At 36.1% G+C, this 19,555-nt stretch overlaps 1 protein-coding gene and 1 long non-coding RNA gene across 2 annotated transcripts; both read left to right on the top strand.

Moving 5' to 3' along the window:
- Window positions 1-1,046: 1,046 nt before the first annotated feature.
- LOC135736192 (histone-lysine N-methyltransferase set-1-like) lies at window positions 1,047-4,920 on the top strand. The gene is made up of 4 exons (XM_073811701.1): window positions 1,047-1,291; window positions 3,936-4,092; window positions 4,176-4,365; window positions 4,795-4,920. The coding sequence occupies exons 1-4, from the start codon at window positions 1,177-1,179 to the stop codon at window positions 4,918-4,920; spliced, it is 588 nt and encodes a 195-aa protein (XP_073667802.1). The 5' UTR covers window positions 1,047-1,176.
- Window positions 4,921-5,044: 124 nt separating this feature from the next.
- Window positions 5,045-5,882, top strand: LOC141280011 (uncharacterized). Its single transcript, XR_012334819.1, has 4 exons — window positions 5,045-5,130; window positions 5,290-5,373; window positions 5,546-5,629; window positions 5,803-5,882. It is a non-coding gene; the product is annotated as an uncharacterized lncRNA (long non-coding RNA).
- The last annotated feature ends 13,673 nt before the right edge of the window (window positions 5,883-19,555 follow it).

The raw sequence follows: 19,555 nt of genomic DNA, 5'->3' as shown, positions 1-19,555 counted from the left end.
ATTATGTTTTACATATTTACTGCCTAGATTTCATGCTGAGTGCTAAAAGTGTTAAAGTTACAAAGATGTCCAAATAAGGACTGTGGAAATTGATTTTGTTCCATGTTATATTTCTTTAATTAATCATTTTATTCTATAAACATTGTGTGTTTCATATATGCACCGAGCTATAATGTAGAAATGAGGTGTTTATGTTTGAGAGTGGAGAGTTACCAGTTTTTGTGTGTGTGCTGTAAGGAGGATTAGCGAGGAATTTACGCCTGGTATAGATCAAGATAAGAGAGAGGCCTGAGGGGGAAAGCAAACAGGCAAATATGTCATTAACTAATGCTTTAATGTTCACAGGATAAAATATGCAATGTATTTCTTACTTAATCAGTATTAATCATTGAATAATTGATGTAATAAATATAAGATGTTGTCTTTGATAAATTTGTATTAACCAATGAAATGAAGGTTGTATATAGAATAACCTAATTGGGGCAGGGCAGCTCAACCTTGAAGAAACAGAATCTCCTGTGTGTATGTGTGTGTGTGTGTGTGTGTGTGTGTGTGTGTGTGTGTGTGTGTGTTTGTTTATATTACATGGTGGGGTCCTCAACCTGTAAACACACTCACAAAGTGGGGACCGAAAACAAAGTGGGGACCAAATCCTCGGTCCCCACAATGTTTAGCTTTAAATAGGCTCTAGAGGCGCTGCTGATATGCCTCGTGCAGTTTTTTTTTGAAGCCCCACCATGAGCAAATACCTGACTTAAGTGTGTGAGTGTGTGTTCAAGCGGTGCTCTTCAGCGCCCCTGCAGTTCAGTCTCAGAACTGCACCTGTAAGCACACCTATGACGTCACACGCAAAGATACACACTTTTGCAGCAGCAGCACATGCGGTTGGTCTTGCAGGTAAGTTAATTAATTTGTTTATAGTAAATCATAATCGAGTTATTCTTAAAATGCAGTGATCACGCAATGTAATGACATGTGGTCTCGATGTGATGTAATTGAAGCTGTTTTGTAAAGGAAAATGTGGAAAAAAGTTTTTAACTCCGTGTTGATATGTAAGAAAGCATTGCTGACTGCGGAGAAAAACACCATTAATAAACTTTTAGTTCGCGTCGATATTTAAGTTAAAGTTGAACAATAGTACTATTTTTTTCCAATTTCGTCACGGCGTAGCGGGTCATGGCCAAAATGAGACGGAGGAGGATAAACCCTATTAAAAATGCGGAGGAGCACGTGTTAAACGCCGTGGACAAAACTTATGCTCTGGAAACCAAGTTCATCAGTAATCATAAAGGTGAGTTTGAAGAAAATATTTAACTTACAAGTTTTTGGGAGTGTATGATACAGAAAATAAATCGTGGTTTTATTACTAACCGTAGTTTAACTCATTAGACAGTTTACCTCTAATTTACATTCGTTTTACAATACCAACCAATGTATAATGATACAGTATATGTGATTTTAATACAATTAAAATATAACCATGACTAAGACCAAGTCATAATCTGTCTGAAATAAACATACAGTATTGACCCATGCACGCTTACAGTATGTATGCAGGCAGGTTCCATAAACATAGAATTAACTCTCATCAGTAGCACTTAAATAGCAAAATTTAGTTATGTTTCTGTTGCTGTCTTTTTTATAATTTTCCTTCAGTGATTCAGCTTGTTAATAGAGACAGAAGTGTGTGATGTACCAGGATGCCTGTGTAACACCACTCGTTCAGCTATCAAAACACAGTAAATACATAATTTCCCAAATTTTCACAGGACAAAACTCTTTAATAACTTGGATTATTAAAATTGTCAGTGATGATTGCATTGTTTCAGTTTTGGATAATAACCTGTTGGTTAATCACTAACGTCTAATGTTGTAAACAAATGTACCTTTTTAAAAAACAAAACATGAATATAGTGCTACAGTATGATATTTTATGAAACAATATAGATTTGTATATATTACAAGGAACAAAAAAGTTACCAATACAAAGATGGTTATACATTACAAGCTTGTGTTACTCTGTGGATTTAGCTATATTTATAATTGTTGTTGTAAAATATATTGTAAAATCATGTCATATATACTTTTTACAACATTAGAAGTTAGCAGGGCCAGATTAACACTTTGTTATACCCTGGGCAACAATATTTAAGGGCCCCATCATCACGACCCCAGGATCACCATAATATGGTCATATACAGAATATATTACTGTAATATACAGTAAATATACTCAATACTTCAAATTCTAACTGTCATCAGGTGTATTTTTGATTTACAAATATTTAAATGCTCATACAAATGCACTACCATTGTCTAAAAATAAAAATAGGCTTTTACTTAATTATTATTACAAGACCATCATATAGCCTAATATTAGACACCCAAAACAAAGTGAAGAAAATGATCTTTAATTTGCAAGTCTGAACTGAACATCATCAACGCAGACATTCATTTCCTCACAGAAGTTTAAGATCATATCGGCTTCATCTTGAACGTAGATATATAAATGAACACAGAGAAAGGAAGTTTAACACTGTGAAGCACAAGCAAACATGCTGGAAGGCAGCTAAAAACCATCAGGACATAAACGCTGGCTTATTTTATTTTATAGGAACCTTACCTCCAGATAAAGTATTAAACTGGACTGATGATTTAAATGTTGTTTACTCACATGTGTGTTGTGAACTCTCCGGATTTTATGTTGTTCACTTCTCCACATGGTCGGTTTGTTTACAGTGTCGCGTGAGCAGCTACACTGCAGGTTCGACTTCATTTGGCGCTAAGCAGACCTCTTGGTGATATCAAAGTACCGCGAGAGCGATTCAAAGCAGATTTCTCCATGTGATAACGGCAATCGCTCTCGCCGTACTTTGCTGTCACTTGTCTGTGGGTTCTTGTGGGGCCACACCAGTCTGCTCCCCGGTCACTTTCGCACCGCTATAGTAATTTGATTTCATACGCCGATCGGATCGCGCAGATGCCTGCGTATCACGTAGACTACACCACTGTTTATACTTTACATTTTCTGCGTTTCTCATGTCATTTTCCTTTTTTAATTTCCGCTTCGCGCTCCCACTTAGCTTCTATATGTCTCGTTTTTTTCTGTTGTAGCAGTAGTAAGAACCTTTGACCCACCTCATGCGGACTGACCAATGAGGAGAGGGTCTTAACTTGAGGCCCTCTCTTCATTGGTCAGTCCGCATGAGACTGACTCTCAACCGCTCTCAACTCAGTTCAAAATCATAGGCAGCGCAGTGTCTCTCTTTGCAGCGCAAAAGTCGTGTTGACAGTTTGTTTAATATAAAGCGGCAAGTGGGAGATTACCAGATACAGTATTTTGCTCGTGCCCTTGCTGCCCTGGGCCCTTTGGAGATCTTGGGCCCCTGGGCAATTGCCCAGTTGCCCGTATGGTTAATCCGGCCCTGGAAGTTAGTGATTAGCTAACAGGTTATTATTCAGAACTGAAACAATGCAATATTCTTACATGATAATTACCCATTAAACTTATCATTTTAATAATCCATGTTTATCAAAATACTTTGGCCTGTTGAAGTTTATGAAATGGTGTGTACTTTGTGTTTTGGTGACTGAACGACCAACATCCTTAAACATCATAATAATGCACTATATCTATACTATATCTGTTAATCCCTTAAAGTCTTATTTTGAAATCAACATGTCAGCAAGCTGATTAAAGTCAGTATAATGCAACAATGTTTTAATGTCAATTTCTAGACTTTAGTGTACACTTATATAGCATGAACATTGTTAAATGTGAGTTTTTCTTGTCTAAAAGTCATGAGGCAATTAAAGTAATCTAGATACACCCAGATTTACACAGCAGAATTATAAATTGTTTATCGTGGGCTAAACATTACTGTAATTATTACATTAGATTGCAATGACAACTGTTTAATCTTTACTTTTTGTCAGGTCGTGGAGTGTTTGCCTTGTCCCCTTTTAATAAAGGAGATTTTGTTGTGGAATACCGAGGCGAATTGATTGACTTTAATGAAGCAGAAAAGAGAAGAGAGGTCACTCAAAGTCCTGTCTTTTTTTTTGACTTCATTTGGGAAAACAAGAAGTGGTGGTAGGCTTCAAATATACATGTTAAAATGTTAGTGTTTGTGACAAACATAAAAAATGTCATGTACTTTTTTCCTTAATTTGAAGCATTGATGCAACCGAGGAGAACGCCACCTTTGGAAGGCTAGTGAATGACGACCACTTGCACCCAAACTGTACAGTAAAAAAGATTGTTGTCCAAGGAAACCCCCATTTGTGCCTTTTTGCAGCGAGAGATATTATTCCTGGAGAGGAAATAACATATGATTATGGACCAAGTGACTGGCCTTGGAGAAAGGTTTGACTATTTTTGTCTTTTTGTCTTGTGTACCAGATACTTTTTTTTTAGTACCACTTTGGTCGTAGTTCCAAGCTACCTGAGCTGATACCAAATCGTGAAGTGAAAACACATAAGATCACCGAATTTTTTTAAGAGAATCATCACTACCAGCGTCATCGCTATAATTTAAAAGATTACCTTTACCTTTATGCTATCTTGCGCTGTCTCAATTGAACTTGTTGTCATTTGTGCTTTGGTGTAAGTTCCCAAACTCCCTTTTAACACATTTTTAACAATCTTAAATTTGTTCTTTACTTACTGGTTACAAGCATAAATGAATATATTTGCATAAAATGTCATTGTAGTGTTTTAAAAAGCTCATGTCAACTATTTGTACTGTATATACACACTTTAGGTTCATTTTTATTCATTTTTTTTTTATTCCAGTTTTCCTGTCGTGATAATGATGGCATAAGAGCTTCACAGGACCATACTAAGAGACCTATAGCTACTTCACAGCTTTCACAGCATACATCAGAGGTATTAAACAGCTTAAACTTGTTCTTAACTTAGTGGTTACAAGCATAAATAAATATATTTGCATAAAATGTCATTGTAGTGTTTTAAAAAGCTCATGTCAACTATTTGTACTGTATATACACACTTTAGGTTCATTTTTATTCATTTTTTTAATTCCAGTTTTCCTGCCGTGATAATGATGGCATAAGAGCTTCACAGGACCATACTAAGAGACCTATAGCTACTTCACAGCATACATCAGAGGTATTAAACAGCTTAAACTTGTTCTTTACTTACTGGTTACAAGCATAAATGAATATATTTGCATAAAATGTCATTGTAGTGTTTTAAAAAGCTCATGTCAACTATTTGTACTGTATATACACACTTTAGGTTCATTTTTATTCATTTTTTTAATTCCAGTTTTCCTGCCGTGATAATGATGGCATAAGAGCTTCACAGGACCATACTAAGAGACCTATAGCTACTTCACAGCATACATCAGAGGTATTAAACAGCTTAAACTTGTTCTTAACTTAGTGGTTACAAGCATAAATAAATATATTTGCTATTAATAATTGCATAAAATGTAATTGTAGTGTTTTAAAAAGTCATGTCAACTATTTGTACTGTATATACACACTTTAGGTTCATTTTTATTCATTTTTTTTAATTCCAGTTTTCCTGCCGTGATAATGATGGCATAAGAGCTTCACAGGACCATACTAAGAGACCTATAGCTACTTCACAGCATACATCAGAGGTATTAAACAGCTTAAACTTGTTCTTAACTTAGTGGTTACAAGCATAAATAAATATATTTGCTATTAATAATTGCATAAAATGTCATTGTAGTGTTTTAAAAAGCTCATGTCAACTATTTGTACTGTATATACAGACTTTAGGTTCATTTTTATTCATTTTTTTTAATTCCAGTTTTCCTGCCGTGATAATGATGGCATAAGAGCTTCACAGGACCATACTAAGAGACCTATAGCTACTTCACAGCATACATCAGAGGTATTAAACAGCTTAAACTTGTTCTTAACTTAGTGGTTACAAGCATAAATAAATATATTTGCTATTAATAATTGCATAAAATGTCATTGTAGTGTTTTAAAAAGCTCATGTCAACTATTTGTACTGTATATACAGACTTTAGGTTCATTTTTATTCATTTTTTTTAATTCCAGTTTTCCTGCCGTGATAATGATGGCATAAGAGCTTCACAGGACCATACTAAGAGACCTATAGCTACTTCACAGCATACATCAGAGGTATTAAACAGCTTAAACTTGTTCTTAACTTAGTGGTTACAAGCATAAATAAATATATTTGCTATTAATAATTGCATAAAATGTAATTGTAGTGTTTTAAAAAGTCATGTCAACTATTTGTACTGTATATACACACTTTAGGTTCATTTTTATTCATTTTTTTTAATTCCAGTTTTCCTGCCGTGATAATGATGGCATAAGAGCTTCACAGGACCATACTAAGAGACCTATAGCTACTTCACAGCATACATCAGAGGTATTAAACAGCTTAAACTTGTTCTTAACTTAGTGGTTACAAGCATAAATAAATATATTTGCTATTAATAATTGCATAAAATGTCATTGTAGTGTTTTAAAAAGCTCATGTCAACTATTTGTACTGTATATACAGACTTTAGGTTCATTTTTATTCATTTTTTTTAATTCCAGTTTTCCTGCCGTGATAATGATGGCATAAGAGCTTCACAGGACCATACTAAGAGACCTATAGCTACTTCACAGCATACATCAGAGGTATTAAACAGCTTAAACTTGTTCTTAACTTAGTGGTTACAAGCATAAATAAATATATTTGCTATTAATAATTGCATAAAATGTCATTGTAGTGTTTTAAAAAGCTCATGTCAACTATTTGTACTGTATATACAGACTTTAGGTTCATTTTTATTCATTTTTTTTAATTCCAGTTTTCCTGCCGTGATAATGATGGCATAAGAGCTTCACAGGACCATACTAAGAGACCTATAGCTACTTCACAGCATACATCAGAGGTATTAAACAGCTTAAACTTGTTCTTAACTTAGTGGTTACAAGCATAAATAAATATATTTGCTATTAATAATTGCATAAAATGTCATTGTAGTGTTTTAAAAAGCTCATGTCAACTATTTGTACTGTATATACAGACTTTAGGTTCATTTTTATTCATTTTTTTTAATTCCAGTTTTCCTGCCGTGATAATGATGGCATAAGAGCTTCACAGGACCATACTAAGAGACCTATAGCTACTTCACAGCATACATCAGAGGTATTAAACAGCTTAAACTTGTTCTTAACTTAGTGGTTACAAGCATAGATAAATATATTTGCTATTAATAATTGCATAAAATGTCATTGTAGTGTTTTAAAAAGCTCATGTCAACTATTTGTACTGTATATACACACTTTAGGTTCATTTTTATTCATTTTTTTTAATTCCAGTTTTCCTGCCGTGATAATGATGGCATAAGAGCTTCACAGGACCATACTAAGAGACCTATAGCTACTTCACAGCTTTCACAGCATACAGCAGAGGTATTAAACAGCTTAAACTTGTTCTTAACTTACTGGTTACAAGCATAAATCATTAAACTGAGCGTATTATTGTTTCTACGCAAGACTTGGCATTTATTAATATGGATGTAAGCGGTGGCTATGAATTTAGTTTTAGGTTTCAACTTGTGTAAGCAAGTTTTAAATTAGCGTTATGTATGATTAAAACGTTTTATATCATATCTAAAAAAATTATGAGAAAAAGTTAGAACTAGTGTTTTCGTTTAGTTTAACAAATGTAAAGTGAGATTACTGCTCAGTTTTTCCTTACAGAAAAAAATACATTGCTTTTAACTGTAACTTTTTACTGTAGTAAATACTTATTACAGTAGTTAGAGCTTTAAAGCTTAAACAACTTTCAACAGCCTTAAACAGCTATTTAACTGCTGCTCAGAAATAAGACTGCATTTGATTTACATGCAGCTGCCTGTGTGAGCGGGAGTTTGTTTTACAGTCCTTCTTAAGAGAAAGATAAGCGTATTTTATATAATTCGTGATTACTTTACCAATTCTACCTACAGTGTTATGTGCAAACCTGTAATGAAATTCACATATACAGCATCATATTGACATTTACTTATATTTTTCTGCATCAATGCAGAATATTTCTTCGTTAAAATTAATATAGCTACTATACGCAGTAGTGTTGTGCCGATAGACGATAGTATCTGCCACTATAGCATCGTCAACTTTCATGACGATAGTTGCCATTTTTTATTATTATTATCATCATCATAGTCTCACATTAACATGCGCATTGTGTGCTTTTCCTCGCATGATTGGGTTTGTGGGCTTCATTTCGCGTGAGAGAGCTTGTAATGTGCACGGATTTGTTCTCGCATGCACATGGACTCTTGCTCAGACCTGAATGCGCGTGGCATGGACTCATTCTAGCACCTTAACTTGTAATACGTGCAGATTTGACATTTCCTTGTAGGTTGTTAGGCATGCAGAGGGTTAAAACCAGGAAGTTTGTTTTTCTCACTCCCCGGCACGCAGGAAATTTTAGAACGCCTGGACATTTGATTCAGAGCTAATGTTACTGTATTAAATGTAAATTAATTAGTTAAATGTAAACTATACAAGCTATAAAATGTAATGCATACAATGGTAATTATGGATCAGCAGCCAACCTCCCTTCACCCCTTACGAAAATTAACCATGGTTTTACTACAGTTAAACAAAAAAACATGGTTACCCAAAATAACCATGGTTTTAACAACCATGGTTTTTAAAAAACCATAGTTACACCATGGTTACTGTAGTAAAACCATTAAACAAACAGAGACCGGAAGTTAAGTTCTACCCAGACGCGTAACCGTGACAATGCACCGGTGTCCGATGAAACAATTGATATATTTTCTTACATCAACATTTGATGTAAGAAAATATATAAATTGTTTCATCGGACACCGGTGTTGAGTGTTTGTCATTAGCTAATGTTTTGGCTCTGATGTACGGTGGTTTTTACGTTCGTTTGATAAATGAGGGCCAATGAGCTGACATGGGAGAAAATAAATGTACTTGGAAAATGTTACTTTGATTCATTTTATATGAATATTATATTATATTATGAATATATATTTTATAATTTTAAATATTACCTTGGTTAAAAAGCACAACATTTAGTTGTTATTAAGAGCATACACAATTAAAAGGAGCTTTAATAATAGCTTCAAGTCAATTGATTTCAAGTTGTTTTGTTAAATTTCAGAAAATTATTTCTTAAATTTGAAAATCAGATATTGAGAATAATTTGCAATAAACTTTTAAGACTTTTATTATTTTTATTTTTTGTTTTCTTAATACAGGCTTTGGTTGACTACATGGACAGTGAAGACGAGGTTTTCCCTTCAAAGGCTATGATGTCTAAGAAAAAGGTATGATGATATTGATTATTTTTTTTTGCCATTTTCAGTAATTGTCTTGTACTTAAAATGGTCTTATATCTAAAAAGCTGCATAGCTTAGAAACAGATTTGCATTATACAATAAAACATACAGTTGTATAAGCATACCTATTTCTGCATTTGTTGAACACTTATCATTCTGACATGAGTGTCCAAATTGTTTTTCTTAGATGAGGCCTGCAATTCATGATGACTCGGATGATCTTTTTAACTCTGAAAATTCCAGTGCAAGCAGTGAAGATGAAAATACAGACATCACCGAAAAACATCATAGACCTTGTGTCAGGGTAAGCATTTATTTTATTACGTCTTCATTATCTTTAAAGAATAACCTGTAAATAAGGACTAACTGAAATGAATGGTCATTGTCTTTAAGGCAAGAAGAAAGATTACCAAGCAGTCAGATGTTGTTTCAAGTGAAGATGAGTTATCTGATGTCAGTGTCAGTGAGGAAGAGTACATTCCTGACACATCCGGAGAGACTTCAGATAGCATAAGTAGCATAAGTCTAAGTGGTTCACCAAAACATAAAAGAAAGTTCCAGACTGTAATCCAGTGCAGTTCAGTTGACAAGAAAGGCAAACACTGTGATCCTCAGAGTAGTGGTGACCTAGGGAGTTTACAAAACCAAGATGCATCCTCACCTCCTGACAGAAAAAGATCAGTACTTATTCCAGCTATTATTAAAAAGAGGGATGGAGCAAGAATGTATAACAAGAAGCAACACTGCTTGTTTTGTGGCAGTGATTTTACAAAAATTTCTAGACACCTGGAACGCAAGCACAGCAACGAGGTAGAAGTAGCAAGGGCACTAAGTCATCAAAAGGGCTCCAGAGAAAGGCGAATGCAGCTCGAGTTTTTACGTAACAAAGGTAACTTTGCTCACAATGCAACTGTTATTAATGCAGGAGAAGGAGAGATGATTCCACGAAAACTGCCGAAAAAAAACCTGGATGGGGAACGTTTTATGCACTGTATATACTGCCAAGGGCTCTTCTTAAAGAAGACTTTGTGGAGACATTTGAAGATTTGCAAATTCAAGCGTTCCGATGTGAAGCCTAAACCTGGAAGAACTCGTGTGCAGACTCTTTGTGGCTTTGCACAGCCTCCACCACCAGGCGTAACTCATGGTGTTTGGAAGCTGTTAAATGCTATGAACCAAGATGAAGTGGCCCTGGCAGCTAGAAATGACTGGTCCATTTTAGAGCTGGGGAAACATCTTTATAACAAGTGTGGCTCAAGAATTAAAATGCATGAATACATTCGTCAAAAAATGAGAGAGCTTGGAAGACTTCTGATATGTGCAAGAAAGGTTTCACCCCTTACATCTATTAAAGAGCTCACCAACCCCGAGAACTTTCTGCATACTGTTGATGCAGTTAAAGAAACAGCTGGATATAATGAGAAGACAGGTCTCTATGAAAACCCCAGTATTGCAGTAAAACTCGGACAAAGTCTTAACAAAATTGCAATGCTTATTGAAAGTCAGTCTATCATTTCTGGAGACAAAGCAACAGCAAAAGCTGCGAACAGCTTCCAACAGTTGTATCAATCCAGATGGTCTGAGTACATTTCTGCTTCAGCCAGGCGAACACTGGAGGAAGCCAAATGGAACAAACCAACATTACTCCCATTCACCGAAGATGTTAAACTTCTCCATTTGTATCTAGATGAGCAAGAGAAAATTTACTACAAACTCTTGTCAGCACAGCCTTTGTCTCACCACTGGTCAAAGTTGGCCAAGGTTACATTAACTCAAGTTATGCTTTTTAATCGAAGACGAGAGGGGGAAGTTTCACAAATGCCTTTGTCTGCCTACACCTCCAGCATCCAATCAGATGCCCATCCAGATATTAGCATGGCCCTCTCAGAGTTGGAAAATAAACTGTGTCAGTACTTCAAGCGAATAGAGATCAGAGGCAAAAGAGGAAGAAAGGTTCCAGTACTTGTCACTCCTTCAATGCAAGAGTCAATTAACCTGCTGATTAAAAACCGGGATAGGTGTGGAGTACCGAATGAGAACTCTTTCCTCTTTGCACGTCCTTTTGCAATGACCTATTACAGAGGCTCTGACTGTATTCGTGAATTTGCACGCGAATGCAATATTGAAAAACCTGAAACTCTCACTACCACAAAGTTGAGGAAACAGATTGGTACCCTCTCTGAAGTTCTTAATCTGAGCAACACAGAACTGGATCTGCTGGCTGACTTTCTTGGCCACGATATTCGTGTACATCGTCAGTTTTACAGGTTACCTGAGGGCACTCTCCAGTTGGCCAAAATGAGCAAAATTTTTCTGGCTCTTGAAAAAGGACGCTTGGCTGATTTTAAAGGGAAAAGTCTTGATGAAATCAGCATAGATCCTGAAGGTACTCTCTCTCTCTCTATCTCTATCTCTATCTCTCTCTCTATCTCTCTATGTTTGTGTCTTTGCATAAACAAGGTGCTTCTGCGATTTCTGTGTTTAGAGAAAGTTACAGTGGACAGCGATTTAGAGGATACTCAATTAAAAGGTAACTTTTACTTACTTTTTGATTTTACAGTTGATTGACCAAAGCATAATTTTACTCGTGCATGTTTTTTTTTTTTTTTTTGCTTTATACTATTCTAAAAATTTACTATAAAGATGGATTTGTTAATAATCAGAACTGGCTAATATGTTTTACTTTCAGAGTGCACTCAGGTATCAGCACCACACACTGCATTTGAAGATTGTAATGACTCCTTGCTTCAAGCAGACAGAGGGCTCAAAAACAAAGGTATTATATATCTCCATATCATTCTTGCAATTACAACTGTGTGTAAAGCTTTAGAAATAAAAAAAACATGTTTTATCATGTTTGTATTAACGTTTTTTTTAAGCATCAGCACCACAAACTGCAAGTGAACATTGTGATGACTCCTTGGTTCCAGCAGACAAAGGGCTCAAAAAAAAGGTATTATATATCTCTATATCATTCTTGCAATTACAACTGAGTGTTTGTAATAACGTGTTTTTTAAAGCAGTTAGCCCAAGTATTGTCATGTCATACGTGTCTGTTGTGCAGTGAAATGGTAATGTTACAAAAAAATTATTATGCCAATTATTAGTACAATTGCATTTATGGCTATCGCTGTGTACTAACTTAGGGGTGTGTGATGGATCACAAAACTCATGGCTCGGATCACATTACAGTTTTTGAGGCACAGATCGGATTATTTTTCAGATCAGCAAAAAGGGGGTAGGAAAAATCTAATAACAAATAAAGTGCAAACATTTATAAAAAGAACAAAGTCCTACATAAGGTCTGAAATTAGCATTAGGTACAGAAATCAAATTAAATGAACCATAACACTCATAACCTTATTGTATAAATTAAATATATAATTAATTTAAGAGCTACAGAAGTGATTTTCTCTTTGTCTTAGGTTGTTTGATTAACATTAATGACACAGATTTAAGTAGGTTTATTGAGGTTACTGTCTCTTTAAGACCAAATAAGCACAGAATGGTTTCTGACTGTAATCTATACATATACTTAAGACATAAACAAATGTTTTTATTAGAAAAAGAATACTGTGGAGATAATTTTGTTTGTATGTGCCCTGTCAATAACAGAAAGATTTTATGTTCGCTTGTTTTTTTTAAACGCACTATTGAGGGCACTTAAACACTTTTTCCCCGCACACAGAGACCGAGGGCGAATCCCAAACAGCGCAGCATAAACAGTTGCTCCACATATAAATGTTACGTTGTTTTTCATTGCTTTATTTGCCAAATGTATGTTAATGGATTACAGTATGAGACACAGTAGCGCAACTCTCTCTAAAGTTTACACATCAAGAGTTCTGATCTTTGAAGGGCGTACTCACTGTAATGATCACGTCTGGACCAAACACATTCACAACCGCATGTGCCTCTGTGCGTACAGAAAACTGCTCCCTTTAGCACCTTTTTGTGGTTAAATACATCCACAACGCAGAAATGTTGCTTCAGACAAGCACGTGCAGGTCGCGGTTTCTGTTTGGGTCATCACAACATTTCGGCCGTATTGTTGCGGTGATAAAAGTCTTTCGGCTGAAAACCGAAAATGCTCTTTTGGGTTTTTTCCTTTGGTCTCTGATTTAAAGGTCAAGTATGTAATTTCTGTCACAAAATTGCAAATTAATTATTTTTAACCAACCTTATGAAGGCATGTCTCAACAGCTATAAGTAGGCTACTTTAAATAGAAGGTCCAACAGATAAGAAACACGGTTATCTTCATTCGCGGCAACCGGAATACTGTACGGTCATCTTCATTTGCTGCAACTAACCCTAGCCTTAAAGGGATAGTTCTGCCAAAAATGATATTAAACCCATGAGTTATTCACTCCCAAGCCGTCTGAGATGCATATGTCTATAATTTTTCAGATGAACACATTTTCAGTTATTTTTGAAAATGTCTTGGATCTTTTAGTTAATCAAATGTAAAGTTACCCGGTCCACTCCTTCAAGTCCAAAAAATGTGTGTTTATTCTTCCCTAAACAAATTCAAAAGGCTCCAGGATGATAAACAAAGGCCTTCTGGGGGTAATCCGCATGGTTTTGTTAAAGAAATATCCATAATTAAAACTATAAAAACGAAAATAACTAGCTTCCGGTAACGCCCGCATCTTAGACTCCTCTGTATTTAGTAGAGAGTGTCAGCATAGTGTGGGGGCCAGGGCCTGAAATTAACACCCGACCATGCGCCAAATGCAGGTGGATTTTGCAATTGGCGGGTAACACTGTCAATCTACCGGCCACATTGGCGGGTAGCCAATGCGAATCAGTGATGTGCGACCCAATGCGAATCAGTGATGCGCGGGTCAATGTATAAACAAACAACCCGCTCCTGACTGATGTTTTCAATTAACCCGCCCGCAATTGTTTAAAATAGTTAAAAGAACACACCCACATTTTGGGAATTTAGCTTATTCACCGTATCCCCTATAGTTAGATAAGTCCATACATACCTTTCTCATCTCTGTGCGTGCTGTAACTCTGTCTGACGCAGCCCCTGCTAGCTTAGCATAGCACAAAGACTAAGACCTATATTCTCAGAAGGCGAAGCACTGCTACATGGGAGGAGTGATTTGCAAAACTCTGACCGAACTCTCTGCTCCTCACCAGGGGCTTCACGGGTGCTGCGAGCAAATCACTCCGCCCAGTAGCAGTGCTTCACCTTCTGAGAATATAGTTCCCAGTATGTATACTGTTAAAAGATTGCTGTGTCTCATATGACCTTGTTATTTGTACACGGTGTGACTATACAAACCACAACACATAAATAGGAAAATGTTCACATTATTTTGTCAATTATTGGGAGCAGTTTGCTAGCTGGAGCCATTCACTTGCTGTCTTTGTGCTAAGCTAAGCTAGGCTCTGTCAGACTGAGTTACCTTATCTAACTCTGGGGGATATGGTGACTTGTGATTGTCATAACCATGGTTATTTTGTGGTTACCATGGTTTTACGACAGTAACCATGTTTTTTTGGTTTTAACTGTAGTAAAACCATGGTTAATTTTCATAAGGAAGGATGCGACTGCTGACTAGGTTGCAAACCTTTCTTTATGTCTTAAGTGTATGTATAGAGAGTCAAAAACCAGTCTGTGCTTATTTGGTCTTAAAGAGACAGTAACCTCAATTAACCTCCTTAAGTCTTTGTCATTAACCCTCTGGGGTCCGACCATTTTGGGACACTGTCAGAGGTTCTGACATGCTCTTACATTTGGTCTTTTTTCAGTTGCTTTAAACATATTAATGACAAGTGTCTCATAACACTGCGTTCACCACAAACTGGGCAAAAATATTATATGAGAAAAATGTTTATGGGTGGTTTTTGAAAAAGCTACATTTTTTAGTCACTGATTTAAGTCCACCAAACCCATACTAAACATGTTTTAACAAGACTTTTCTAAACAGGATCTAGTAGTCTAGAGTTTTTTTCTTTAAAATGATGTGAAAATCATCCTGCCTACTCATTCACATAAACCAATATATTGATTTAGAAATTGTAAGACACTTTTTGTTTAGAGGGGCTGTATGCGAGAAGGATTGATTGACAGCTAGCAAACAAAGGCTCGCATAATGAGCTGCATAATGAGGCAGGAGGGAACTACAGTAAAGAATGTGAGGACAAATAAATGTATACATGTTTGTTTGAGGTTTATTAAGAAGTTAACAATATAATCAAAATAGAAATAAAGGTCAGTAGGACATTTTCAGTTTATTTGGAAACAAATCCTATTCAAAAACTTTTATAAACTAAGAAACTGATAAACAACAGAGCTGTAAACTTCATGTGGCTCATGTTACCATATAACTTTATGTCCTAAAGTGTGATTGTTTTTCCACTTCATAGTTTTGTACTGATGAGAGGGATTCAAACCTGTAAGAGAGTTATGAACAGCTGTTAGCATAAATTGTCCACAGAAATACCACATACATACATAACTTATGGGTAAATTTCACTGATAGCACTACATTCAGATAAACTATCATGTACATAAACTAAATTCAGAACATCTTAGATAAACATCTGCAGTGATTAGTTTTATAAAGAGCTGTTTTCAGATGACTGTTTTCAGATGCCCATCCCCTTATCATCTAGCTTCTGTTGTAAACGCGTTTCTGTAAGCACGTATGAACTTTAAAAACATAGCATATGGCGTCCATGTGCGTGAGCTTGCGTCTCCGTGTAAACAACGCGTTGCTCATAAAAAACGGTGTCGCATGTAAAGCGCAATGTATGGATTTGCGTTGCATGTAAACAATATATTGAATCATATTACAGCAGATCCCGCAGTGCAGCATTACTTAAAGTTGCCATGAAGGATACGAAAGTGAATAACTGTGTCTAACACTGTACAACATGTAACAGATATCCGCCATTACGGGAGGTCACGTGTACTCGTTTCTAAATAAGCATGTAAACATGGAATCATATTACAGTACACACTTAAAAGATACAGCAGTGCAGCCTTACTCAAAGTTGCCATGAAGGATATAAGTGAATAACTGTGTTTAACACTGTACAGCATGTAACAGTTAAATCCGCCATTACGTGAGATCACACGTCCTCATTTGTAAACAATGCGAAAGTTTTTCAATCCAAAGCGTGCAGTCTGCTGAGGTCGCTTATGTAGGCTGAACTGCACAAGCCATAACATATTACATGATAGCAAATATAAATGAGGATAAATGACTTACAGTTTCTTCAGGAATTTATCCTCCTCCAGTGCGTCCTCCATTGTTCTTTTTCTTAGGTAACGTAAGAGATAAACGCTTCTCTTCCTCAATGTCCAGACATAAATGAAGATATTCCTCACGTGTGTTTATAAAGTTTATCATCCAAACATCCGGTAAAGTCTTTAAATCTGATAAAACTTTACACTTTGTTTGTTATTGTTTGAACTGCTCGTCTGTTCACTACCATGTCAACAGCGGGTACCGCCTGTGGGCATGACCGCATTAAAGAAAATGAAGTTAGCCAGGAAAAACGGTACTCTCTTTACTTCAATGCAGATTATATAAACAGGAAATATGTGTTTTTGATTATAATTAGCTTGTTTAAAAGCAGATATTTCAGGCTTTCTTTGGATATGTGTATCATGTTTGTGTGGCGAGTATTTGCAGAGTTTCAACTGATTGTTGTAACGTGTTTTGAGAGGCAGCTGGCGGAGACAGAAATGTCTGGAAGGCACCCTGTTTATTTTCTTTATTTGACAAAAACACAAAGATCTGTTGTTATTGTGAATGTACACATATTAAAGACCCTTTACAGTTTCAAATGATGTAAATCACGCAAGTGTATGATTATTAATGATGGAGTATTTTAAGTTGATTATGTCATGATAAGGACTCTGAGAAAATGCGTCAAAACGCGGCTCCGCGTTTTTGGACCCCAGGGGGTTACTGTTAATCAAACAAGACAAAGACAAAATCACTTTGTAGCTCTAAAATTTAATTATTTAATTCATACAATAAAGACAGTGTTATCATTCACTATTCGTGCAAAAAAGCTGGCTGGTAAAAAGTCACTGTGGCAGGTGGTCAAAAAAGTTAACTTCAGGCCCTGATGGGAGCATAGAGCAGCAGCAGAGAACCCTCTGCAAACTGAATACACACTCATCTTGAATGCGGAAGTGACTAAAGGCAAATTCTCACTGAGTCTGTTGGGTCAGTGTGAAACCTCTGTTGGCAGTTGTTGGATCAAAGTAAATGAGACTTTGGAATGTGTGTTTCTTTTGAAGTCTGTTGGTATCTGTTGGGGTTGGTAGTTGTTGGTCCAGTGTGAATTGGCCTTAATATGGCGGCATTACCGGAAGCTAGTTATTTTCGTTTTTAAAGTTAAAATATGGAAGCTTTTCGTTTCTTGGACCACTTCTGATAGGTAATGACCACTGCACACCAGTCAGTACCTATCAAAAATGGTCCAAGGAAGGAAAAGCAGTAAACCGGCAACAGGGTCATGGGTGGCCAAGGTGCGTTGATGCACGTGGAGAGCAAAGGCTGGCTCATGCGGTCCGATCCAACAGATGAGCTACTGTAGCTGAAATTGCTGAAAAGGTAAATGCTGGTTCTGATAGAAAGGTCTAGTGGAGTTCATGCCTTCACGGGTCAGGGCTGTTTTGGTGGCAAAAGGGTTCCTTCACAATATTAGGCAGGTGGTGTTATGGCTGATCATATGTGTATAAATATGTTTGTGTGTGTATGTATATATGAAGAGTTTAGTTGCAAAACGAGATAACTCAGTTTTAACATTTTTGTCAAACATGTTTATTATTATGCTATCATGTTATTTTGTTTTATGGTGCTACAATTTTTTTAAGTGATGAAGGTTTAAATAAAAAAAAACAACTGCAGTTAAATTGATATTAATAGGCTTTATGCCCAGCTGCACTACTTCCTGAACTTCAGCCAGCTCCTTGTTTCTTGTCTGCCATTATTGGACAAACTGATTAATCCAGGTGTGTCTGATTATTGTTGTTGTGACTACTGAGGTCAGGCACACCTGGATTAATCAGTTTGGCCAATAATGGCAGACAGGAAACAAGGAGCTGGCTAAAGTTCAGGAAGTAGTGCAGATGGGCATAAATCCAATTGAAATGCACAACCAAAAAAACGAGATTTCTGAAAAATTAAAAAAACGGAGTTATCTTGTTTTGCAACAAAACTTTTCATATGTATGTGTATATAATGTTTTTATTTTTGCCTCTCACAGGTGAGGTTAAGAGGACACCCTGGAACCAGCAGGAAGTTCATGCTGTGGAAAAGCATTTGATGAAATTTATTAAGAACCGGAATGTTCCAAGAAAGACGGACTGTGTAAGGTGCATAGAGGCTGAACCACAGGCTCTTAAAAACAGAGAGTGGTCAGCTCTGAAGTTTTACATCAAAAACCGCATCTCTGCTCTGCAAAGAAAAGATTTAGCGCATAAATTTAGCTGAATCTACCCACCATGTCCTCGGGTTTTGGTCAATTTAAATCGATTTAATTCTGTTTAATCGATTTAATTCCGTTCTTTTAAAGAATGTTTTAAAATGTTTCAGATATTTAATGGAATTAATTATTTTGTTTTACTGATTTGCTGTTTTGTTTTCCTGTTAGGAAGACACTGTTCTTTCTTTTAGAGCAGTTATTAGTATGCCATCCTCGGTTTACAAACTTGGTTATTTCTTTCTTGAAGGAAAACACCAGCGTTTTTCAATATTTTACTATGTTTTTGCCTTAACTTAGACAAATTAATACATACCTATATTTTTACAATGCGTGCAGATAATCTTTGTACAGCCCGTTGTGAATGTATTGGCATTTAGCTTAGCCCCATTCATTCATTAAGATCCAAACAGGGATGAATTTAGAAGCCACCAAACACTTCCATGTTTTTCCTATTTAAAGACTTTTACATGAGTAGTTACACGAGTAAGAATGGTGGCACAAAATAAATCATGGCGAACGAAAGAGCACTAAGATTGCAGCACCTGGACCTCAGGCGCAGTAATATTGATGGAAGTTTGAGTGAGAGGGAGAGTAGTCAGGAGTGATGATGATGTTACTGCGCGCAGAGGTCAAAGTGCTGCAAACTAAGTGCTCTTCTGCCATATAATATAGTTCTTATTTTTTATCCGCTTAAAAAAATCACAATTTTATTTTGTGCCACCATACTTACTCGTGTAACTACTCAT

Source organism: Paramisgurnus dabryanus, chromosome 13 (genome assembly GCF_030506205.2).
Source record: "Paramisgurnus dabryanus chromosome 13, PD_genome_1.1, whole genome shotgun sequence".
In the NCBI taxonomy this organism is placed as follows: domain Eukaryota; kingdom Metazoa; phylum Chordata; class Actinopteri; order Cypriniformes; family Cobitidae; genus Paramisgurnus; species Paramisgurnus dabryanus.
The sequence above is the reverse complement of the archived record's forward strand: the minus strand, read 5'-3'. Positions and strand labels throughout refer to the sequence as shown.

Coding starts and splice junctions, on each gene's coding strand:
- LOC135736192 (XM_073811701.1), top strand. CDS start 1,177: ATGGCCAAAATGAGACGGAGGAGGATAAACCCTATTAAAAATGCGGAG. Junction 4,093..4,175: donor TGGGAAAACAAGAAGTGGTG/GTAGGCTTCAAA, acceptor CTTAATTTGAAG/CATTGATGCAACCGAGGAGA. Junction 4,366..4,794: donor GTGACTGGCCTTGGAGAAAG/GTTTGACTATTT, acceptor TTTTTATTCCAG/TTTTCCTGTCGTGATAATGA.